The 25300-nt window shown below is 54.1% G+C and overlaps 1 protein-coding gene across 2 annotated transcripts; it reads left to right on the top strand.

Annotated features, from left to right (window-relative positions):
• The first annotated feature begins 1542 nt into the window (after positions 1-1542).
• Positions 1543-24697, top strand: pomca (proopiomelanocortin a). Of its 2 annotated transcripts, none has more exons than XM_041175474.1 (3): positions 1543-1602; positions 19920-20073; positions 23645-24697. In XM_041175474.1, exons 2-3 carry the CDS (start codon positions 19942-19944, stop codon positions 24461-24463), a joined length of 951 nt encoding a protein of 316 aa, XP_041031408.1. In that variant the 5' UTR covers positions 1543-1602; positions 19920-19941; the 3' UTR covers positions 24464-24697. The 2 variants fall into 2 exon arrangements, with proteins under 2 accessions (XP_041031408.1, XP_041031403.1); XM_041175469.1 differs by lacking the exon at positions 1543-1602 and adding an exon at positions 19740-19844.
• The last annotated feature ends 603 nt before the right edge of the window (positions 24698-25300 follow it).

Genomic DNA, 25300 nt, shown 5'->3' with positions numbered 1-25300 from the left:
ATCGTCTGCTGCACCCTTTACAACCTGGCGCTGTAATGGGGAGAGGAGCTGGCTGAGAAGGAGATGGAGGAGCTGGATGACTCCTCCAATGAGGAGGACGCTGATGGGGATGACGGTGAGGGGGTCCTCGGTGGTGACGATGATGGGGGTGAGGATGAGGGGGTCCTCGGTGGTGACGATGACGGGGGTGAGGGTGAGGGGGTCCTCGGTGGTGACGATGACGGGGGTGAGGGTGAGGGGGTCCTCGGTGGTGACGATGACGGGGGTGAGGGTGAGGGGGTCCTCGGTGGTGACGATGACGGGGGTGAGGGTGAGGGGTCCTCGGTGGTGACGATGAAGGGGGTGAGGGGGAGGGGGTCCTCGGTGGTGACGATGACGGGGGTGAGGGGGAGGGGGTCCTCGGTGGTGACGATGACGGGGGTGAGGGTGAGGGGGTCCTCGGTGGTGACGATGACGGGGGTGAGGGTGAGGGGGTCCTCGGTGGTGACGATGACGGGGGTGAGGGTGAGGGGGTCCTTGGTGGTGACGAAGACAAGGGTGAGGCTCTTGCACTGGCCAGATGAGGCAGGCACGCTCGGGAGACCCTCATAGCTGCTAGATTTGTGGAAGATGATGACGACATGCAGTGAGGTGACCCCATAGATCCTCACATCACAATTGTGAACGTTTGACTCCAGTCTGGCTTATCTCAGCGCCAATACCCCCTGTAAGAATGCTCCTGTCATGGAAACACAGCGGAGGCTCTAATAGTCACTCAATTACAAGAGGATGATGACAATATGCAGTGAGGACACTCCAAAGATCTTCACGTAGCCTCTCAGAATGTCCGAATCCTGTCTGGCCGAGAGCAGATTGCTTGCGCTCTGTGATCAGGGTCATATCATAGAGACGCAGTCGTGAAACTTTAGAAGCACCTGTTGTTTTGTCAGCCTTCAGCACCTGAGCCCTTCAGGAGCACAATGTCACTGGTCACAGATGCTGAAGAAATGGGGATCACAAAGAGAATGGCCGGACTAGGTGACGCCTGCTCATGGCATTCTGCCGTCTAACCAAGGTTCTACATAAATCGAACATTATCTCTGAACTTTTCTATTCTGCTCCACCAGAAATGAATTCTATACTTCATGGTCTTAACAACTTATGTTGTTGATGATTTCTGTGTCTGGACTTCCAGCTCTTTTGATCCTCTGTCCTATTTAGTTTCTTACCTTCCAAAGAATCAGCGGCTTCCTTATTCCGCCTACAAAAATGAATCACCTGATGCTTCACTGAAAGGAATTTGATTTCCTGTTTATCCACCTACTCTATAAACCTGTTTACGCCTTCCTGTATTTTGGAGAATATTAGCTATACCATCCACTTTGGTATCTGCAAATTTCAAAACCATAGCTTCAATTTTTAAAAATTATTCTCGAGATGTGGGCTTCGCTGGCTGGGTCAGCATTTATTGCCCATCCCTAATTGCCCTTGAGAAGGTGGTGGTGAGCTGCCTTCTTGAACCGCTGCAGTCCATGTGGTGTAGGTACACCCACAGTGCTGTTAGGGAGGGAGTTCCAGCATTTTGACCCAGCGACAGTGAAAGAGCGGAGATATATGTTCAAGGTAGGATTCTGTGTGACTGAGAGGGACTTGCAGATGATTCAGTTCCCATGCCTCTGCTGCCCTTGTGTTTTTTAGGCGGTAGAGATGCTTTGCGGAGTCAGTAGATGAGATACTGCCACAGAACAGCCAGCTTCTCACATGCTGTGGTGGTCCCGCCATATATGTGGCTGGTCCAGTCCAGTTTTTGAATCCAAGTAATTTCGCTATATGATTAACAACAGCTGCCCTAACATAAATATTTTTAGGACACCACTTGCCACGTTCTCTGATTCCTGGATGATTAATATTTTAGTAAAAATTCTAGTATCTTTCCTACCACTGATATTAAAATAACTGACCTATACTTTCGTGGACTATGCCTTTGATAGATGGGATTTGCATTTGCTGTTCTCCAGTCCTCTGGCACATTCTCCTTCCTGTTGAGTGTTTATATTGGGATATGAGCATCTCTCCTAACTCCTCCCTCTTTTCTTTCAGCATCCATGAGAATAATCCATCTGGACCCAGGGCTTTGTCTTCAACTTTAGCCACTTTGTCTAGTGTCTTCACTTCTTTTATCTTTGCTGTTGTAACGCTCCCTCTTCATATCTTCCCTCTTTGTTAGCCTGTTCAGTGAAAACTGAGGCAATGTATCTGGTAAGTATTCTGCTATTCCAGAATTATCTGAAATTTCGTCTTGCTCTTCCCATTGTAATCCTCCTCATCTTATTTGTCCACCCGTAGAGGATATTATATTTTGTATTTTCTCTTTACCTTTCTATGTTAACTTTTCAAACATCATTGTTTTCTCTTTCATTATCTTCCTCTATCGTTTATCTACTTGGTCTTTTTCTTTAGATTTAATCCTCACCTCATCATTTATCCACCATATCTCATTCTTGGCTAGTTTGTTCTTAGATTTAGTGGAATGTATTTCTCTTGAACTCCATCAGTCAATCCTTTAAATATTTCCTCTGTTCTGTCTGACAATATTATTCATCAGTTTACCATCCTTAGTTCCATCCTCAATCCCCCTTTTTTTAATTCATTCATGTGGTGTGGGGGTCCCTGGCGGGACCAGTATTTATTGCCCATCCCTAATTACCCTTGAGAAGGTGGTAGTGAGCTGCCTTCTTGAACCGCTGCAGTCCATGTGGTGTAGGTACACCCACAGTGCTGTTAGGGAGGGACTTCCAGGATTTTGACTCAGTGACAGTGAAGGAACAGTGATATATTTCCATGTCAGGATGGTGAGTGACTTGGGGGGGAACTTCCAGGTGGTGGTGTTCCCATCTATCTGCTGCCCTTGTCCTTCTAGATGGTAGTGGTTGTGAGTTTGGAAGGTGCTGTCTAAGGAGCCCTGATGAGTTCCTGCAGTGCATCTTGTAGATGGTACACACTGCTGCTACTGTGTGTCGGTGGTGGAGGGAGTGAATGTTTGTGGATGTGATGCCAATCAAACGGCTGCTTTGCCCTGGATGGTGTCCAGCTTCTTGAGTGTAGGAGCTGCACTCAGCTAGGCAAGTGGGGAGTATTCCATCACACTCCTGACTTGTGCCTTGTAGATGGTGGACAGGCTTTGGGGAGTCAGGAGTTACAATTAAGAGGCCAATTAAGATTATTAAAGGTTCAGTTGTCCCTGATTTTTCACGGTCAGTCCAGCCTTATGGTTGGTGGACGGGCGAATCAGCAGAATTTGCATTTTTCATGAAAACTCATCCAAGAATGGGATGGGTTACTTTTATTAAATGAAAGAAAAAGAAAAATCTATGGACAGAATTTCTCAGGAATATCTTCATGTAACTGATTGTGATGCTGGCACATTGTCTTCCAGATTTGAAAAACTTTATTTCATGCTTTTTAGGTTTCAGCTCCCTGCTTCAGTCAGTGCCCACCCTCCCTCCACCCCCACCCTCCCCACCCTCCCTCCACCCCCACCCTCCCCACCCTCCCTCCACCCCCACCCTCCCCACCCTCCCTCCACCCACACCCTCCCCACCCTCCCTCCACCCTCCCTCCCCACCCTCCCTCCACCCCCACCCTCCCCACCCTCCCTCCACCCCCACCCTCCCCACCCTCCCTCCACCCCCACCCTCCCCACCCTCCCTCCACCCCCACCCTCCCCACCCTCCCTCCACCCCCACCCTCCCTCCACCCCCACCCTCCCCACCCTCCCTCCACCCCCACCCTCCCCACCCTCCCTCCACCCCCACCCTCCCCACCCACCCTCCACCCACACCCTCCCCACCCCCACCCTCCCCACCCTCCCTCCACCCCCACCCTCCCCACCCTCCCTCCACCCCCACCCTCCCCACCCTCCCTCCACCCCCACCCTCCCCACCCTCCCTCCACCCCCACCCTCCCCCCACCCTCCCCACCCTCCCTCCACCCACACCCTCCCCACCCTCCCTCCACCCCCACCCTCCCCACCCTCCCTCCACCCCCGCCCTCCCCCACCCTCCCTCCACCCCCACCCTCCCCACCCTCCCTCCACCCCCACCCTCCCCACCCTCCCTCCACCCCCACCCTCCCCACCCTCCCTCCACCCCCACCCTCCCCACCCTCCCTCCACCCCCACCCTCCCCCACCCTCCCCACCCTCCCTCCACCCCCACCCTCCCCACCCTCCCTCCACCCCCACCCTCCCCACCCTCCCTCCACCCCCACCCTCCCCACCCTCCCTACACCCCCTCCCCCCCCACCCTCCCCACCCTCCCTCCACCCCCACCCTCCCCACCCTCCCTCCCCCCCCACCCTCCCCCCACCCTCCCCACCCTCCCTCCACCCCCACCCTCCCCACCCTCCCCACCCTCCCTCCACCCCCACCCTCCCCACCCTCCCTCCACCCCCACCCTCCCCACCCTCCCTCCACCCCCGCCCTCCCCCACCCTCCCTCCACCCCCACCCTCCCCACCCTCCCTCCACCCCCACCCTCCCCACCCTCCCTCCACCCCCACCCTCCCCACCCTCCCTCCACCCCCACCCTCCCCACCCTCCCTCCACCCCCACCCTCCCCACCCTCCCTCCACCCCCACCCTCCCCCCACCCTCCCCACCCTCCCTCCACCCCCACCCTCCCCACCCTCCCTCCACCCCCACCCTCCCCACCCTCCCTCCACCCCAACCCTCCCCACCCTCCCTCCACCCCCACCCTCCCCACCCTCCCTCCACCCCCACCCTCCCCCCACCCTCCCCACCCTCCCTCCACCCCCACCCTCCCCACCCTCCCTCCACCCCCACCCTCCCCACCCTCCCCACCCTCCCTCCACCCCCACCCTCCCCACCCTCCCTACACCCCCACCCTCCCCACCCTCCCCACCCTCCCTCCACCCCCACCCTCCCCACCCTCCCTCCACCCCCACCCTCCCCACCCTCCCTCCACCCCCACCCTCCCCACCCTCCCTCCACCCCCACCCTCCCCACCCTCCCTCCACCCCCACCCTCCGCACCCTCCCTCCACCCCCACCCCTCCCCCCACCCAATGATCACGTCCGTCCACCCACCAAACTAAACATTCAGCTGCCTAAAGACATATTGTCTTGTCTGTATCACAAAGCATTTCAAACATTGCGCCAGTGACTATACCTCAGAACACATATTGTCTGCTTTATTTCATTGATCATGAAGAATTCTGCAGAATTCGGAACTCCAGGGAGATGCTATGCAAATTCTTTCTTTTAAAACTGACTGTGTGGAATTGAGAAAGGTGAGGGTCAGTGAAAGGTCACCGATGGAACTTTGTGGGTCCATTAGCTGAATAAAGTGCAATGTGTATTTACAAACGATGCAGTTGTTAATGTTTTATCTGTTGTTTTTTTTTGCAAAAATGTTTATACTTTATTCATAAAATATCTTCAAGAACATTCCAAACCATTTCCAAATCACCATCACAAAAGTACAATCAGGTTCAACTTTTACAACATGGATCACGAGGAGCATCAATACAAACAATGAATATTACATTCACGTGCAGACATTCACTTTGAGCTGTACAGCCCGGGGACTCTACACAGTTCCCAGCCCCTCGGTCCTGGGAGAACCCCTCATTTTAAAGCATTTATTCTCTTACCAAACCTGTTGTCTCTGAGAGTCCCAGACCTTTGGTCTGCTCCTGCATACCCACAGTGTTCACAAACTGCCTCACTCTGGACGGGCTGAGGAAAGCGTCCTGACCCTCCCCATTGGCGGCATTCTGCTCGGGTGGCATCTGGGGGTCCGTGCAGAGAGCGGGGTTTGAAATGTCCTCAGTTGGAGAAGCTTCTCCAATCCTCTCCCCCTCTGGGGCGTTGCTGCTCCCGGCTTCCCGGAGCTGGGGTGCGCTGAGCGCCTCACTGCTCCCAGATTCCTGGGGCTGGGGTACACTGGCCTCTTCGGGTTGTGGGCAAAGTTGGGGTGCGCAGGTCTCCTCATTGTCTCCAATGTTCTGGAGCTCGGGTGTCTCGTCCTTTAACTCCATAGAGCTTTGCCGCTTCTTCTGTAGGTGCCGCCCTTTCCCTTCTTCGTCCGAAGAGCAGTTGCCCTTGTCATCCATGTCGGATGGGAGAGGCCTCTTGCCACTTGTCTGGGAAGTAGCTTGGTCCCTTCTTAGCCCCTTCTTCCTTTTGGCTCTCTTCACCAGCTGCCACTCCCCCTGCTGCTTTCCCACTGCTGCCTCCTCCTCCTCCATTGATTCGCTCTCCTGAGGAGTGGGAGGTTCAGGGGGCAGTGCTGTTGATTGGCTGTCTGCTGCCTCAATCTTTTCCTCTGCGGCCTTGGTGGTTGGAGTGTTGCAAGTGTCCTTGGTAGTAGGACGATGAAGCATTTCTTCTGCTTCCCCCTCATTGGTTTTGGCTGCCTTTGAAAAGTGAGGCAGCAATTGGGGCAGGTCCTGTAAAGGTACTTGCCTCCCCACACAGGTGCCAGCACTTAGTCCTGTTTGCAGTCCTTTGCTGGTGCCCTTCCTGTTTGCAGCCTCTCAGAGGCAAGCTGCAGTTGCCACCACATGACCAACTTCTGCATGACAACAAAGTATTGGGCTGTCAGAGTAACAAGGTATCCCCGCTTCCCCCGATAGCAAAGCTTGAAGTAGGGTGGAGGATTCTCCCTTACCATCGTCTTGAGCGTGACTTAACCTGGCGTTGCATTCCCAAAATCCCAAAGCGACTCTAACCTTGTGCAGTTCCCCACCTTGTCGAAGTACCCGTGAGGAAGGTGAACATGTCGGTGACAGGGACGTGGGTTTGTAAAGTCATGTCACCACACGTCGCCGATGTTACAGCAAGGCAAAGAGCGACTCCACATCCAGGATCTTCATCTCCGGCTGGTCACTCTTCTCCTCAGAACACCTTCAGGAACTTGATGCAGGCAGCAACAATCCTGAAGGTCACGTTGAAATATCCAGCGCAGGGGAAGACCCTGCAGGAGTAGATCTCCTCCGCTTCAAATCCACACGCCATTCAACAGGATCCTTTTGATGAAGAAGGCCCTTCCATGGGTGCTCCTCCTTCGATTTCATTCACCGTCCATGCGAACGGTGTTAGTATACCCCATGGTATGGGGCTCATTGATAAGGCCATCTTGGAGAACCACTTGTCTGGTGAAGTAGAAAGTCTTGGCTCCCTCCAATCTTTACAAGCCCCTTACTTCATTATCTTTCTGGCATCTCATCCCACCCCTCACCAATGCTGCCCTCACTTCTTTCCCATTCCTGGTCCACTGCTTGTCCCAAAGCTGCCTGCCTGGGCCGCTCCTATCTTGTCTCTCTCTGTGTCCTCCTTTGTCCTGTTGTTCTCGCTGGGGGCCTTGGTGGTTGGAGTGTTGCAAGTGTCCTTGGTAGTAGTGACATGAAGCATTTCTTCTGCTTCCCCCTCATTGGTTTTGGCTGCCTGTGTATAAGTGAGGCAGCATTTGGGGCAGGTCCTGTAGAGGTGACTTGCCTCCTCACACAGGTTGCAGCACTTAGTCTGTTTGCAGTCCTTTGTCTGGTGCCCTTCCTGTTTGCAGCTCTTGCAGAGGGCAGAGCTGCAGTTGGCCACCACATGACCAGACTTGCTGCATGAGCAACAAAGTTTGGGCTGCTCAGTGTAGACAAGGTAGCCCCGGCTTCCCCCGATAGCAAAGCTGGAAGGAGGGTGGAGGATGTCTCCCTTACCATCGGTCTTGAGCGTGACCTTAACCTGGCGTTTGCATGTCCAAATCCCAAAGGCGTCTCTAACCTTGGTGCAGTTCCCAACCTTGTCGAAGTACCTGGTGAGGAAGGTGAACATGTCGGTGACAGGGACGTGGGGGTTGTAAAGGTGCATGGTCACCACACGGTCCCGTTGTTACAGCAGAGCAAAGAGCGACTCCACTATCAGGATCTTCATCTCCGGCTGGTCTCTCTTCTCCTCGAACACCTTCAGGAACTTGATGCAGGCAGCAACATTCCTGAAGGTCACGTTGAAATATCCAGCGCTGGGGAAGTCCTGCAGGGAGTAGATCTCCTCCGCTTCAAATCCACACGCCTTCAACAGGATCCGTTTGATGAAGAAGGCCCGATCCATGGGTGCTCCTCCTTCGATGTCCTTCACCGTCATGCGAACGGTGTTAGGTACCCCATGGTATGGGGCTCAACTGGTTATAGCCATCGCTTCATGACCTTGTCCTGGGAGAACCATGATCATGGTCTCTCCCCTGCCAGGTAAGTATCTGTTGTTGGAAGACTTGAGATAGTCCACCAAGATCTGGCACTCACAAGCTCCTCAGCCTTCCATCAGGCTTTGCAGAATGGGTCCATCTCTCTCTACCCTCAAGCAGCGAATTAGGGAGATCATTATCTACACTTCTGGCATCCTTCATCCCACCCCTCACAGCCCTAATGAATCTGATTAGAACAGAGTGAGATGGGGCCTCAGATGTGTGCAGCTTCTTCCTAATGCATTCCTCAACTGGTCCACTTTACAGAGCATTGTTAAAAAAAACCCTTAAGAGGCTCTTGTCTTTCTTTTTACATTAGTACAAGCTACAAACAGATGGGCCGCCTCTCAACATATCCTAAAGAGGAAATTATACTTTTCTCTGCTGATGGACAAAAATCTATTCAGTGTCAACCTGAATCATTTCTCAAGGTTTTCAGTGCAATGCTATAAAATGGAATGAAAATCAAGGAAGGAGCATTGATTGAACAGAGTGTACATGAGGATTGAGTGCCTCTCTGCAAAATAGTCAAACCTTCATGCACTTAGCCCTTCGTCAAAGCCTCACAAAGGCTGACCTATCAGACTAACTCCTGTTGTTTAGAAATGGCTCACTCTAACTGCTTTTCTATCTGTGAGATGGCCAAGTCCTCTCAGTCTAATGCCCAGGTGATTTAGACAGGTTGAGTGAGTGGCAGGTGCAGTATAACATGGATAAGTGTGAAGTTATCCACATCAGTAGTTAAAACAGAATGGCAGAGTATTATTTAAATGGTGATAGATTGGGAAATGTGGATGTACAAAGGGACCTGGGTGTCCTTGTACACCAATCGCTGAAAACAAGCATGGAGGTTCAGCAAGTAGTTAGGAAGGCAAATGGTATGTTGGCCTTCATTGCGAGAGGACTTGAGTACAGGAGCAAGGATGTCTTACTGCAGCTGTACAGGGCCTTGGTGAGACCGCACCTGGAGTATTGTGCGCAGTTTTGGTCTCCTTACCTAAGAAAGGATGTACTTGCCATAGAGGGAGTGCAGCGAAGGTTCACCAGACTGATTCCTGGGATGGCAGGATTGTCGTATGAGGAGAGATTGAGCCGACTAGGCCTGTATTCACTGGAGTTCAGAAGAATGAGAGGGGATCTCATTGAAACATATAAAATTCTGACAGGGATGGACAGACTGGATGCAGGGATGATGTTTCCTCTGGCTGGGGGTCTAGAAAAAGGTGTCACAGTCTCAGGATATGGGGTAGACCATTTAGGACTGAGATGAGGAGAAACCTCTTCACTCAGAGGGTGGTGAACCTGTGGAATTCTCTATCACAGAGGCTGTGGAGACCAAGTCACTGAATATATTTAAGGAGGAAATAGATAGATTTTCGGACTCTAAAGTCATTAAGGGGTATGGGGAGAGAGAGCAGGAGTATGGCGTTGAGATCGGGGATCAGCCATGATCACACTGAATGGCGGAGAAGGCTTGAAGGGCTGAATGACCTACTCCTGCTCCTAGTTTTCTATGTTTCTGTCTCCCCGGCTTCAAGGAGAAAATGCTAAAAGAAAGAGAAAGATATCCCAGGGCCAACCTGCAACTGTCTCATTCTCAGCTGGGACCAGCCTCTGGGGCTTGAGGAATGGGAGGAGAAGCTGTCACAAGTCAGGGAGCTCCTTTGTCTAATGCCTCAGAGAGGCTGGGTCACATGCATGGCCGGAAAATGCAAATGTTGCTGGCAGATAAGGAACGTCCGCCCCCCAGGAGATCACTCCGGCCCCATTCTCTGAGGCTGTGTCTAAGATCCTGAGTTCACAGTTGGACCTGTAGAGATGACCCAGCAACATCCAGGCAGCGCTGGTTAAATGGTTTCAGAAGAAGACATGAGACCCCCTGAGCCTGAGGTGAGTATCGCTCAGTAAGGTTCAGGCGGCTCGAAGGCAATACTGGGGGCTGCACTTTACAGCGAAACCATCAAAGTGGAGCAAAAAAGGAATGGGCGTGATCAGGAAATAGGCCACAAATCTGTCCTGTTGGGTTCTAGATTCCTTCGAACGGGAAAGGGACAGACGCCTGAAACTCTGGCCCGAAACTGGCAGGATTGGGGGAGCAACCCCCCCTGTACCTGAACATTAATAGAAAAGGGCAGAATAAACCCCCTGGATTGGACCCACTGGATAACTTACACTGCGGAGCCCAGTCCCTATCAAATGGTGAGGGGGGGTTGGGGGGGAGGGTGTTGGTCCCACAGAACCAGTTGGTACCCTTCTCCCTTCGAACTCCCCTATTTCCCCATATCACCCCTCAAGGTCCCCCATCCCCCTGCTCCCCCCATCCCCCGTCCCCCATCCCCCGGCCCCCATCCCCCGTCCCCCATCCCCCGTCCCCCTGCTCCCCCATTCCCCCGTCCCCCTGCTCCCCCATTCCCCCGTCCCCCGTCCCCCATCCCCCGTCCCCCGTCCCCCATCCCCCGTCCCCCTGCTCCCCCCATCCCCCTCCCCCTGCTCCCCCCATCCCCCGGCCCCCATCCCCCGTCCCCCGTCCCCCATCCCCCATCCCCCTGCTCCCCCATTCCCCCGTCCCCCATTCCCCCGTCCCCCGTCCCCCATCCCCCATCTCCCATCCCCCTGCTCCCCCCATCCCCCATCCCCCGTCCCCCATCCCCCGTCCCCCTGCTCCCCCCATCCCCCTCCCCCTGCTCCCCCCATCCCCCGCCCCCATCCCCCGTCCCCCGTCCCCCATCCCCCATCCCCCTGCTCCCCCATTCCCCCGTCCCCCATTCCCCCGTCCCCCGTCCCCCATCCCCCATCTCCCATCCCCCTGCTCCCCCCCGTCCCCCGTCCCCCATCCCCCATCTCCCATCCCCCTGCTCCCCCCCGTCCCCCGTCCCCCGTCCCCCGTCCCCCGTCCCCCTGCTCCCCCCATCCCCCATCCCCCTGCTCCCCCATTCCCCCGTCCCCCTGCTCCCCCATCCCCCGTCCCCCTGCTCCCCCCATCCCCCATCCCCCTGCTCCCCCATCCCCCATCCCCCTGCTCCCCCATTCCCCCGTCCCCCTGCTCCCCCATTCCCCCGTCCCCCGTCCCCCATCCCCCGTCCCCCTGCTCCCCCCATCCCCCATCCCCCGTCCCCCGTCCCCCGTCCCCCATCCCCCATCCCCCATTCCCCCGTCCCCCATCCCCCGTCCCCCGTCCCCCATCCCCCATTCCCCCGTCCCCCTGCTCCCCCGTCCCCCTGCTCCCCCATCCCCCGTCCCCCGTCCCCCATCCCCCGTCCCCCTGCTCCCCCCATCCCACATCCCCCATCCCCCATTCCCCCGTCCCCCTGCTCCCCCCATCCCCCTGCTCCCCCCATCCCCCGTCCCCCTGCTCCCCCCATCCCCCATCCCCCTGCTCCCCCCATCCCCCGTCCCCCTGCTCCCCCGTCCCCCATCCCCCATCCCCCGTCCCCCGTCCCCCATCCCCCGTCCCCCTGCTCCCCCCATCCCCCGTCCCCCATCCCCCATCCCCCTGCTCCCCCCATCCCCCGTCCCCCTGCTCCCCCCATCCCCCATCCCCCTGCTCCCCCCATCCCCCGTCCCCCTGCTCCCTCTATCCCCCTGCTCTCCCCTCCCCCCATCCCCCTGTTCCCCCCGTCCCCCTGTTCCCCCATCCCCCATCCCCCATCCCCCATCCCCCATCCCCCGTCCCCCGTCCCCCTGCTCCCTCTATCCCCCTGCTCTCCCCACCCCCCATCCCCCTGTTCCCCCCATCCCCCTGCTCCCCCCCATCCCACTGCTCCCCCATCCCCCATCCCCCATCCCCCTTCTCCCCCCATTCCCCCCAACCCCCACCCCCCTGCTCCCCCATCCCCCGTCCCCCCCATCCCCCTGCTCCCCCCATTCCCCCCAACCCCCACCCCCCTGCTCCCCCCATTCCCCCCAACCCCCATCCCCCTGCTCCCCCCATTCCCCCCAACCCCCACCCCCCTGCTCCCCCCATTCCCCCCAACCCCCCATTCCCCCCGTCCCCCTGCTCCCCCCATCCCACTGCTCCCCCATCCCCCATCCCCCATCCCCCTGCTCCCCCCCATCCCCCACCCCCCTGCTCCCCCCATCCCCCGGCCCCCATCCCCCGTCCCCCATCCCCCGTCCCCCTGCTCCCCCATTCCCCCGTCCCCCTGCTCCCCCATTCCCCCGTCCCCCGTCCCCCATTCCCCCGTCCCCCGTCCCCCATCCCCCGTCCCCCGTCCCCCATCCCCCATCCCCCGTCCCCCTGCTCCCCCCATCCCCCATCCCCCGTCCCCCGTCCCCCATCCCCCGTCCCCCGTCCCCCATCCCCCATCCCCCGTCCCCCTGCTCCCCCATCCCCCGTCCCCCGTCCCCCATCCCCCATCCCCCTGTTCCCCCCATCCCCCTGCTCCCTCTATCCCCCTGCTCTCCCCACCCCCCATCCCCCCCATCCCCCTGCTCCCCCATCCCCCGTCCCCCCATCCCCCTGCTCCCCCCATTCCCCCCAACCCCCCATTCCCCCCATCCCCCTGCTCTCCCCACCCCCCATCCCCCCATCCCCCTGCTCCCCCATCCCCCGTCCCCCCATCCCCCTGCTCCCCCCATTCCCCCCAACCCCCCATTCCCCCCATCCCCCTGCTCTCCCCACCCCCCATCCCCCCATCCCCCTGTTCCCCCCATCCCCCTGCTCTCCCCACCCCCCATCCCCCCATCCCCCTGTTCCCCCCATCCCCCTGCTCTCCCCACCCCCCATCCCCCCATCCCCCTGTTCCCCCCATCCCCCTGCTCCCTCTATCCCCCTGCTCTCCCCACCCCCCATCCCCCCATCCCCCTGCTCCCCCATCCCCCGTCCCCCCATCCCCCTGCTCCCCCCATTCCCCCCAACCCCCCATTCCCCCCATCCCCCTGCTCTCCCCACCCCCCATCCCCCCATCCCCCTGTTCCCCCCATCCCCCTGCTCTCCCCACCCCCCATCCCCCCATCCCCCTGCTCCCCCCATTCCCCCCAACCCCCCATTCCCCCCATCCCCCTGCTCTCCCCACCCCCCATCCCCCCATCCCCCTGTTCCCCCCATCCCCCTGCTCTCCCCACCCCCCATCCCCCCATCCCCCTGCTCCCCCCATTCCCCCCAACCCCCCATTCCCCCCATCCCCCTGCTCTCCCCACCCCCCATCCCCCCATCCCCCTGTTCCCCCCATCCCCCTGCTCTCCCCACCCCCCATCCCCCCACCCCCCCTGCTCCCCCCATTCCCCCCAACCCCCCATTCCCCCCATCCCCCTGCTCTCCCCACCCCCCATCCCCCCATCCCCCTGTTCCCCCCATCCCCCTGCTCCCTCTATCCCCCTGCTCTCCCCACCCCCCATCCCCCCATCCCCCTGCTCTCCCCACCCCCCATCCCCCCATCCCCCCATCCCCCTGCTCCCCCCACCCCCCATCCCCCCACCCCCCTGTTCCCCCCATCCCCCTGCTCCCTCTATCCCCCTGCTCTCCCCACCCCCCATCCCCCCATCCCCCTGCTCTCCCCACCCCCCATCCCCCCATCCCCCCATCCCCCTGCTCCCCCCATTCCCCCCAACCCCCCATTCCCCCCATCCCCCTGCTCTCCCCATCCCCCATCCCCCCATCCCCCCATCCCCCTGCTCCCCCCATTCCCCCCAACCCCCCATTCCCCCCATCCCCCTGCTCCCTCTATCCCCCTGCTCTCCCCACCCCCCATCCCCCCATCCCCCTGTTCCCCCCCATCCCCCTGCTCCCCCCATCCCCCTGCTCTCCCCACCCCCCATCCCCCCATCCCCCTGTTCCCCCCATCCCCCTGCTCCCCCCATCCCCCTGCTCTCCCCACCCCCCATCCCCCCATCCCCCTGTTCCCCCCATCCCCCTGCTCCCCCCATCCCCCTGCTCTCCCCACCCCCCATCCCCCCACCCCCCTGCTCCCCCCCCATCCTCCCATCCTAATGCTGCCCCTGAATATTGTGCTGTTTTCTGACCTTTATGGATTGTTGTGAGATGGAAAATATTTTTGTTGCGGTAGAATGAGGCTGGGCAGGTGTTCCTGCTGTCCTGTCTGTGGAGCAAGTCGGGGACAAAAGGAAATGAGATTTGTGCCTGTGTTCGCAGTGTCTCTAATTGTCCAGTTTGTTTCGTATTGATCTGTTGAAAAGGTTCTGTGAAAATGCACATTGGAGCTTAAAATCAGCGTGTCACGGAGAGGAAAGATTTGCAAATTAAAAACGGTGTCATGAGTGGCTAGCGGAGATTGTGAAAGGTGTCCGGTTTTGACAGGACGCTGTGAAATTTCCTGTGTGTGGAGAGGTGCTAATCCCCCACGGTCTAACAAGTGGAGGGGTTCTGTTTACATATGCCACGTCTGCTCGAAGCTCTGATTCTTTTGGAGCGCTGGCTGTTTCAGCTTTCTGTGATTATTGTCCTTGAAAGGTTGATTTAATCGTGATGACGAGTTTCTTTGAAATACAAATGGAAGGAATGGTATAAAAAGCCTTGCGGGTTGCAGTCGAGGCAGGTACAGTGTTTGAGCCGAGAGTGACACTTCAACAAGAACAGGTAAGGTTACTCTGAACTCAGTGCTGAGATTGTAAGTGTGGGAAAGGGGTTAGTGCTTATCAGAGAGCGACTACTTTAAATCTCTGGGATTCCTGCAGGTCTCTTAATCTTTTCAGTCTTTATTCTGTTGTTTCTGAACAACACTTCAGCTCTGCCTGAAATCCCTACAACTGCTCTCCCTCACCAATTCTGCTACTGCACCCTGCAGTGTCCTGGGCTGGTGTCCAGTCTCTCCTACACACTGCACCCTGCAGTGTCCTGGGCTGGTGTCCAGTCTCCTCTACTCACTGCACCCTGCAGTGTCCTGGGCTGGTGTCCAGTCTCCTACACGCTGCATCTTGCAGTGTCCTGGGCTGGTGTCCAGTCTCCTCTACACGCTGCACCCTGCAGTGTCCTGGGCTGGTGTCCAGTCTCTCCTACACACTGCACCCTGCAGTGTCCTGGGCTGGTGTCCAGTCTCTCTTACACACTGCACCCTGCAGTGTCCTGGGCTGGTGTCCAGTCTCTCCTACACACTTCACCCTGCAGTGTCCTGGGCTGGTGTCCAGTCTCTCCTACACACTTCACCCTGCAGTGTCCTGGGCTGGTGTCCAGTCTCCTCTACACGCTGCACCCTGCAGTGTCTTGGGCTGGTGTCCAGTCTCCTCTACACACTGCACCCTGCAGTGTCCTGGGCTGGTGTCCAGTCTCCTCTACACGCTGCACCCTGCAGTGTCTTGGGCTGGTGTCCAGTCTCCTCTACACACTGCACGCTGCAGTGTCCTGGGCTGGTGTCCAGTCTCTCCTACACACTGCACCCTGCAGTGTCCTGGGCTGGTGTCCAGTCTCCTCTACACACTGCACCCTGCAGTGTCCTGGGCTGGTATCCAGTCTCTCCTACACACTGCACCCTGCTGTGTCCTGGGCTGGTGTCCAGTCTCTCCTACACACTGCACCCTGCAGTGTCCTGGGCTGGTGTCCAGTCTCTCCTACACACTGCATCTTGCAGTGTCCTGGGCTGGTGTCCAGTCTCCTCTACACGCTGCACCCTGCAGTGTCCTGGGCTGGTGTCCAGTCTCTCCTCTACACGCTGCACCCTGCAGTGTCCTGGGCTGGTGTCCAGTCTCTCCTACACACTGCACGGTGCAGTGTCCTGGGCTGGTGTCCAGTCTCCTCTACACGCTGCACCCTGCAGTGTCCTGGGCTGGTGTCCAGTCTCTCCTCTACACGCTGCACCCTGCAGTGTCCTGGGCTGGTGTCCAGTCTCCTACACACTGCACCCTGCAGTGTCCTGGGCTGGTGTCCAGTCTCCTCTACACACTGCATCTTGCAGTGTCCTGGGCTGGTGTCCAGTCTCCTCTACACGCTGCACCTTGCAGTGTCCTGGGCTGGTGTCCAGTCTCTCCTACACACTGCACCCTGCAGTGTCCTGGGCTGGTGTCCAGTCTCCTCTACACACTGCACCCTGCAGTGTCCTGGGCTGATGTCCAGTCTCTCCTACACGCTGCACCCTGCAGTGTCCTGGGCTGGTGTCCAGTCTCTCCTACACGCTGCACCCTGCAGTGTCCTGGGTTGGTGTCCAGTCTCTCCTGCACACTGCACCCTGCAGTGTCCTGGGCTGGTGTCCAGTCTCCTCTACACACTGCATCCTGCAGTGTCCTGGGCTGGTGTCCAGTCTCTCCTACACACTGCACCCTGCAGTGTCCTGGACTGGTGTCCAGTCTCTCCAACACACTGCATTCCTGGGGTGGTAGGATTGTTGTATGAGGAGAGATTGGGCCAACTAGGTCTATATTCACTGGAGTTTAGAAGAATGAGGGGGGATCTCATTGAAACATATAAAATTCTGACAGGGATGGACAGACTGAATGCAGGGATGATGTTTCCTCTGGCTGGGGGTCTAGAACAAGGGGTCACAGTCTCAGGAAACAGGGTAGACCATTTAGGTCTGAGATGAGGAGAAACCTCTTCACTCAGAGAGTGGTGAAACTGCGGAATTCTCTATCACAGAGGCTGTGGAGGCCAAGACACGGAACATATTTAAGAAGGAAATAGATAGATTTCCAGATTCTAAAGGCATCAAGAGGTATGGGGAGAGCGCGGGAATATGGCGTTGAGATAGAGGATCAGCCATGATCATACTGAATGGCAGAGAAGCCTCAAGCAGCCGAATGGCCTCCTCCAGCTCCTAGTTTCTATGTTTCTATGCATTCTGCATCATTCCTGACCCTGGGTCAGAGAGCACAATGTTCAAACCATGACATAGACACCCAGAGGAGGTGAACAGGAGCTCCAGATAGACTCGGAGAGGGGAGACTACAGTGTCAGACAGCCCCAGAGAGGAGAGACTGGTTCTCCAGACTGTTCCAAAGAACATATGCAAAAATATGAACAAGGAGCAGGAAGAGGCCATTCAGCCCCTCGAGCCTGCTCCACCATTTAATAAGACCATGGTTGATCTGATAGAAACCTCAGATCTGCATCCCGCCTACCCCCGATAAGCTATCACCCCCTTGCTCACCAAGAATCTGTCCCCCTCTGCCTTAATATTCAAAGTCTCTGCTTCCACCACCTTTTCAGGGAGAGAGTTCCAAAGACTCACAACCCTCTGAGGGAAAACATTTCACCTCATCTCCATTTTAAATGGGCGAACCCTTATTTTTAAACAGTGACCCCTAGTTCTAGACTCTTCCTCAAGAGTAGACATCCCAAACAGGGGAGACTGGAACTCCAGACAGTCCCAGTTCTGAATTCTGAATGGCCACCCAATGAGATACTTGCATCTGGTAGGTGTGAGTGACCCTCTCCATCCCTGATTTCCCTCCGTATTGGGGAATTATCTCCTTTCCCACCCCACACCCATAGAGAGTGGGAAGGAACAACAGCTTCCTTCATGATGAAACCTCTGATTACAAAGTCAAACAACATTTAATCTTAGCAGCAACATGTCTGGCAGACTGTCTCCAGACTCAGTCTGATTGTCACTGGATTCTGACAGTCTGCTTCACTGCAGGACTGCATTTAACACTCATTATATTCCTGATTCTGGTGCTGACAGCCTTGTTACAGGATCACAGAGTCAATGGAGAAGAGAAAGATGGAGGGAGAAAAGGAAGAAAAGACATAGGTGAAAGAGAAAGTCAACGTGGGAGAAAGGTTGAGAGATGGATGGGAGATAGAGACAGGGTAGACAGGGAAAAGAACCAATCCTGAACATTTTCTTACACAGCGAGCCATTATAACCTGAGCTGAGCTGAGCTGAGCTGCCTGAAGGGATGGAGGTGGCAAATTTAATAACGACTTTCAAAAAGAAACAGGGTAAATGCTTGATGGGTAAAAAATGTAGAACTGTTGGGAAAGAGCAGGGAGTGGGGTTAACTGGGTGAATCTTTTGGCACAAGTATATGATGGGCCCAAATGATCTCCTGTATTATAAGATTCTAGATAGAGAGAGAACGGAAGAGAGAGATATATATATAGAGAGAGAAAGAGAACTGGAGGGAGAAAGAGACAAGGAGAGCTGGAGCCAGAGAGAGAAGGAGAGCTGGAGAGAAAGAGAGAGAGAGAGAGACCAGGAGAGCAGGGGGAGAGAGAGAGAGAGAGAGATGGGAATGGACCTGGCCATAACTATAACAGGACAATTGCCTTAATCCATTGTAATCCATCCAGAGACCCTAACAACCCAACCCAGCTGGAGGATCTAAAGGATTCTTACAAGACTCCAGAGCTCTTGCATTCACTCTCTCTGGAAGTTTATTCCACTTTAATAAGTTTTTGTATGAATCAGCCTAAAATGACCTTTTACTAGCTGGAACCTGTACCTACTTAATTTTGTTTAAAGTAATATTCTTGATTTAATTGTTCCATCTTCTTTACTTTCATATTTACTGCCCTATGAGCATCTGCTGGGGTGAAAAGTCCAGCTCTCTTCCTATAGCAGCAGATTCCTTATTGTTCAAGCTGTTAGTGATTTCAAAGGTCACACCTTTACAACTAAACCTACACTACGCATTTAAGGGTGTGGTGCTGCTTTCTGCACTCTCTCAGCTGCAGAAGGGAGGAGGATGACCAGGCAGTGGACGACCAGGACAGGGTGTTTGTCTGCTTTCACCCTTTGCTGCAGTCCACCAAGGGTCACTATTCATGACTCATGCCACGATATCACTATGGAGCAATGTGGGGAGGCAGGTTCCAAGAACTACCTCACAGGATTGACCATGTGCCATTGGCATCATTCTGCATCACAAGCTTATCCAATCGAGCTAACTGCCTTTTCCTGTAACTTAAACTCTGACCCTAGGGTTCAGCATCAGGGCTCCTCTCTGCTCTGTGTCCAGTGACTGAATATCTTCCTGGTGACTGTCACAGTGATTAAGGTGAGTCTGGCCAGAGCTGGACACAGTTCTTTTGTGTGGGTCTCAGTGTGGATCAATGTGGATGTCAGTGTGGATCACAGTGTGGATCTCAGTGTGGATCAGTGTGGGTCAGTGTGGATCTGGGTGGATCTATGTGGATCTGTGTGGGTCAGTGTGGATCTATGTGGATCTGTGTGGGTCTCTAACATCAGTAGAGATACAATCAGTGACATGGGACAGAATTGTAGGTCCTGTGGGTGGGCATGATTCCGACTGATCGGGTGTAAAATTGCACAAGAAGCTGTCAGAAGTGCAGCCACTGATAATTAAAAGGGAAATTAAGCCCATTAACGGTGTAACTGATTCCCATTATTTGTTGCCCGTCCAGATGGGTGGGTGAATCGCCCAGGCAGCCTTTGCATTTTTCATCAAACCTCATCCAAGGGCGGGATGAAACTTCCGTGATGAAACAAAATTCAAATAAATTTCTGTGGACAACGTTTGTAGTTCTGCAGCTCCCTGAAGCAGCTGTCTGCCTTCAGGGCGCTCTCTCACAGTGCTCACCCATACCCGCCCACAGAAACATCATCGCCCCACCTCAACACAGCAGCACTGAGCATTTCTGCGCCTCTTCCACACTGGCTGCCTGTTACTTGGCCAGTGTGAAATCGTGGTCGGGAGCCGATCGCAGTCCGCAAGCCGTTTCTCAACCACTCCCACCAATCGGACGCGCCCACCAAAGGTAAAATTCAGGCCAGGGCGTGCTGGGGACAAGCTTCTGACTGACGCAGTTTTTCCCTTTCTTTGCTGGTTATAGTTGTAGATCCTGAGGCCTGGCCATGATGCAGCAGTCAATGTGGAGCGGCATCTTGGTGGTGTTGAGCATGGTGTGGACTCTGACCTCTGGCCAACTTGGGGACTGCTGGGACCAAAGCAGGTGCAAGGAGCTGTCTTCAACTCCACAACTGATGGTAAGTCACAATCCAACCAAAATCCTCTCAGTCACTCACTGTAATGACCATTGAAAAGACTGAAGTCATTGTCTTCAATCCCTCCCCAAACTCTGCTGGATAGCTGCCCACTCAATTGTTCTAATCATTGTCTCAGGCTAGACCACATCATTTACCACCTTGGCATTCTATTTAACCCCCAGCTGAGCTTAAACCCCAACTCCTCTCATCACAAAGGCTGCCTCTTTCTACCTGAGTAACATTATCTGTCTCGGCCCCGACTCAGCTCATCTAACCCTGGGAACCTACGCATGCTCTTGTCATCAACAGACCTGACGAATCCAATGTTCTCCTGCCTGAACTCCTACTTTGCTCCCTTCATAAACCTCAGCTCATCCAAAACTCTGCTGCCAATATCTTAACTCCAACCAAACTCCATTTACACATCACCCGAGTTTGCTGGCCTGCTTTGGGTCCTGGTGTGGCAACTCCTAGAATTTAGCATGCTCACTTTGTTCTAATCACTCGATGACCTTGCCCCTTCTGATTCCCATAACTTCCTATACCACAGCCTCTCCAGAACTGTGCACTTCTCCAAGCCCTGGCCTTTCAAGATCCTCAACTTTGTTCACCTTCAGCTGCCTGGGTCCTCAGATGTTGTAGCCTTGCCGCCTCTCTCTTCTCTTTTAAAGCACTCCTTAAAACCTACCTCTTTGACCACACTTGGTCCTTGGTTAGTTCCTATAGGTGTTCAGTTAGCCAATCTCACAGAATCACAGGATCACACAGTGCAGAAGAGGCCCTTTGGCCCATCGAGTCTGCATCTCCTCTGGGATGTTGCTCAGATCGTCAATATTGGACTCTGAGCTATGGTTCCCATCCCTCACCACAGTCCAGTGACACCTGTGTGAATGCTATGAGGACCGGATTGGGACTGGTACCGATTCCCTACCCTCCACCAGTATGTAACCTGCCCATACTAACTGTCGAGGCCCCTGTTCCCTGTGTCAAAGCCACAGAATCATAGAGTGGTTATGACACTGAAGGAAGAGATTTGCTTCATCGATTCAAGCCAGCCCTCTGTAGAGCAGTCCAATCCCATTCCTCAGCTCTATCCCCAGAGAACTGCAAGTTTATTTCTCTCAAGTGCCCATGCAATTTCCTTTTTGAAATCAGGAATTGTTGATGTTTACACCCCCACCACCCCCCGCCCCACCCCCCCGCCCCCCCCCCCCGCCCCCCGCCCCCCGCCCCCACCCACCCCCCGTCCCACCCCACCCCCCGCCCCCCGCCCCCCGCCCCCCGCCCTCATGGGGCACCGAGTTCCCGGTTATAACCACTCCCCGCACAAAATGGTTTCTCACATGCCACCTGCATCTTATAGAAATCACGGAAATTCAAGAGCCAATTTGGCCCATCGTGTCTGTGCCAGCTGACAAGTAGCCATCAGCCTAACCCCACTTCCCAGCTCTTTGTCCGTGGCCTTGTCGATTACAGCACTTCTAGTGAATATCCGAGTCATTTCTAAATGTAATGAGGGTTTCTGCCTCTACCATGCTTTCAGGCAGTGAGTTCCAGATCCCCACCACCCTCTGTGTAAAAATAATTTCTCCTCAAATCTCTTCTAATCGTCCAACCTTTTACCCTAAATCTCCATGATTATGGACTAATCAATTAAAGGGGATAAGGCCTTTGTATCCAATCTTTCTAGACCTCTCATAATTTTATACACTTCAATTAGGTTTTGTCTTAGCATCCTCTGTAGCCAGGAAAACACCCCCAGTCTATCCAATCTTTCCTCATAACTAAAACTCTCCAGTCCAGGCAACAGGCTCATGAATCTCCTCTGCACCCTCTCTAATACAATCACATCTTTCCAATAATGTGGTGACTAGAACTGCACTCAGTACTCCAGCTGTGGCCTAACTAGTGGTTTATTTAGTTCCAGCATCACCTCCCAGTTCTTATATTCTACACCTTGGCTAATAAAGGCAAGTATCCCATACATTCTTGGCCATCTTATCTACCTGTTCAGTCACCTTCATGGATCTGGAGACACACACTCCAAGGTTCCACTGTTCCTCTACACTTCTCAGTGTCCTATCATTTATTGTATATCCCCTTGCTTTATTACTCTCCAGATGAATGACGTCACACTGCTTCAGATTGAATTCCATTTGTCACTGTTCCGGTCACCCAGTGAGTCCATGATATCTTCTTGCAGTCTTCCTCATCATTATCAACCACACAGCCAATTCTTGTATCAGCTGTTCACACCCCCTCAATGGTGATTAGGGAGGGACGATAAGTGCTGGCCCAGCAGCAACACCCACATCTCATGAAAGAACAAAACAAGTCTGCAAACTTCTTCATCATACCTCCTCCATTCAAATCCAATCATTGATATATACCACAAAAAGCATGGGATCCAGTACTGAGCCCTGTGGAACCTCACTGAAAACAGTCTTCCAGTCACAAAAACATGCATCAACCATTACCTTTTGCTTCCTGCCTCTCAGCCAATTTTGGACACAACTTGGCACTTTTGCCTTCGTTGCTTTGGGCTTTTACTTTCACGGCAAGTCTGCCAGGTGGGACCTTTGCTGAAATCCATATAAACAACATCAAATACCCTCCCCTCATTAACCCTCCTTGTTACCTCCTCAAAAAATTCAATCACAACCTTCCCTTAACAAATCCGTGCTGACTGACCTTGATTAATCCATGTCTATGTAAATGAAGATTTATTCTGACCCTCAGAATTATTTCCAATAATTTTCTCACCACTGAGGTTAGGCCTGTAATTACTCGGTGTATTCCCTTCTCCCCTTTGGAACTATGGTACAATGTTAGCCGTCCTCCAGTCCTTTGGCATCATGTCTGAAGCCATTAAGAACCATGTTTTCCACCTTCACACGCAGGTTACCTGTATGGTCCCTAATTGGCCCTACCCTTTCTTTAGTTAACCTCTTATTCTTTATGCACTTATAAAAATCTTTGGATTTTCCTTGCCAATATTTTTTTAACACCCTTTCTGTTTTCCTAATTTCCTTTTGATTTCACTTCTACATCTTTTATACTTCTCTCAGTTTTCTGCCAAATTGAGCCTTCAGATCTGTTATAAGGTTCCCTTTTATCTTTTTATCTTCTCTTTAAGTCCCTTGACATCCAGGAGGCTCTGGAATTTTTAGTCCCACTCTTTTTCTTTAAGAGAACATACTTGCTCTGAGCCCTATCTCCCACTGATCTGACACTGATTAACGATCAAGTAGCTGTTTCCCGTTCATTTCAGCTAAATCTCAACTCAGTAAAATTCGCTGTGGAAAGTTTTTTTATTCATTCATGGGATGTGGGCTTCGCTGGCTGGGCCAGCATTTATTGCCCATCCCTAATTGCCCTTGAGAACGTGGTGGTGAAGATGAGCCAAGGGTTTGGACAGGAAGACAAACAGGGAAAGAATGCAGACGCAGAAATCTTTCCTTTGACATTATGATTCGATAGAATATTTTGACTAACTTGTTCAGTCAAGTCAAGGTACGCCAAAAATATATCTAATGAAAGTAACAATCAATCTTCCACTTGTTCTCAAAAGGAGTGTATTGAAGCCTGCAAAATGGCCAAGACGCTTGAATCTCCAATCTACCCCGGCAACGGCCACCTGCAGCCAATTGCAGAGGGCATCAGGAATTACGTCATGGGTCATTTCCGCTGGAATAAATTTGGGGAAAAGAGAGGCAACAACACTGGATTTTCAGGCAACAAGCGTGAAGGTGAACCTGTCCAGGCATTCCTGAACCAGCTCCCTGCTGTAGAGTCCCAAATCTCTCAGATGGAAGATGAGGAGATGGAGACATTTCCAAGGGAAGATGGCAAGAGATCCTACTCTATGGAACATTTCCGATGGGGCAAGCCAATGGGCAGGAAGAGGAGGCCCATTAAGGTCTACCCAAATAGCTTTGATGATGATTCTGTGGAGAATATGGGACCTGAGCTCAAGCGAGAAGCATCTGTTGATTTTGACTACCCAGTAGAATCATCTGAAGTAGGTGAACAGGAGATGCTGGAAGATGCCAAGAAGAAAGATGGGAAGATTTACAAAATGACCCACTTCAGGTGGGGCAGGGGGCAAAAGAGCTTTGGGGCTGACCGTACGCATACTGAACCGTTGCATTTCCCAAACCTTCAAGACGTGTTCCAGGAAAGCGTGGACAATGGCTTGCCGGAAGAAGAGATGAAGAAAGATGGGGAGGATTACAAATTTGGCCACTTCCGATGGAGTGTACCCTTGAAAGACAAGCGCTATGGAGGTTTCATGAAGTCTTGGGATGAGAGGGGTCAAAAGCCACTTCTGACTCTCTTCAGGAATGTCATTGTCAAGGATGGTCATGAGAAGAAGGTTCAAAATCAATAGATAGATAACCCTCAATGATTCTTAGCTGTAACACATAGGAGCAGTCCATAGATCTATGATAGCATTAATAAGAAGCTGTTGTTGATACAAAAAATTCTTTCACATGGAACCTGTGCAATGCACCTTGTCTGGTTTACTGTATCTAGCAATCAATAAAGGAGTTAACATTGTACATAAAGGCTTCAATGAGTCCAATACCCAGTCATGGGCTGTGCAAAGATATTTTCCTAATTATTGAGCTGTAAAATATGTAAATGAAGGATGAAAAATACACTCTTATTTTGCAAGCTAAGTCAATCTCCTGGGAGTATGTGCTTATTTCCATGTAGTTTGAAACTCATGGTAAAATGGGTTATGCTGACCCTCACTCTATTGAATCTCCAATCTACCCCAGTAATGGCCATCCTCGGTAATTGCAGGCTAAAGTTATCTGGAACATTCTGCAGCTTTCTTATGCAAATCCTCTAAATTTAGTAAAGTATCTACGGCCCATTCACTTCGCCCCAGTGCCCAAACCAACCAATTTCCCAGTGTCCAAACCATCCACGGACCCAATGTCCAGACCATCCACTGCCTCAGTGTCCAGGCTATTCACCATCCCAGTTTCCAGGCCATCCACCATCCCAGTGTCCAGATCATCTACTGTCCCAATGACCAGATGGCCTACCATCCTAATATCCAGACCATCCACACTCCCAGTGTCCAGGCTATTCACTTTCCCAATGTCCAGACCATCCAGGTTCCCAGTGTCCAGACCAACCACCATCCAGTGTCCAGAACATCTACTGTCCTGATGTCCAGATCACCCACCGTCCCATGGTCCAGACCACCCATTGT

This window comes from Carcharodon carcharias, chromosome 2 (genome assembly GCF_017639515.1).
Source record: "Carcharodon carcharias isolate sCarCar2 chromosome 2, sCarCar2.pri, whole genome shotgun sequence".
NCBI classification, from domain to species: domain Eukaryota; kingdom Metazoa; phylum Chordata; class Chondrichthyes; order Lamniformes; family Lamnidae; genus Carcharodon; species Carcharodon carcharias.
This window is presented reverse-complemented; position numbering and strand designations above follow the sequence as displayed.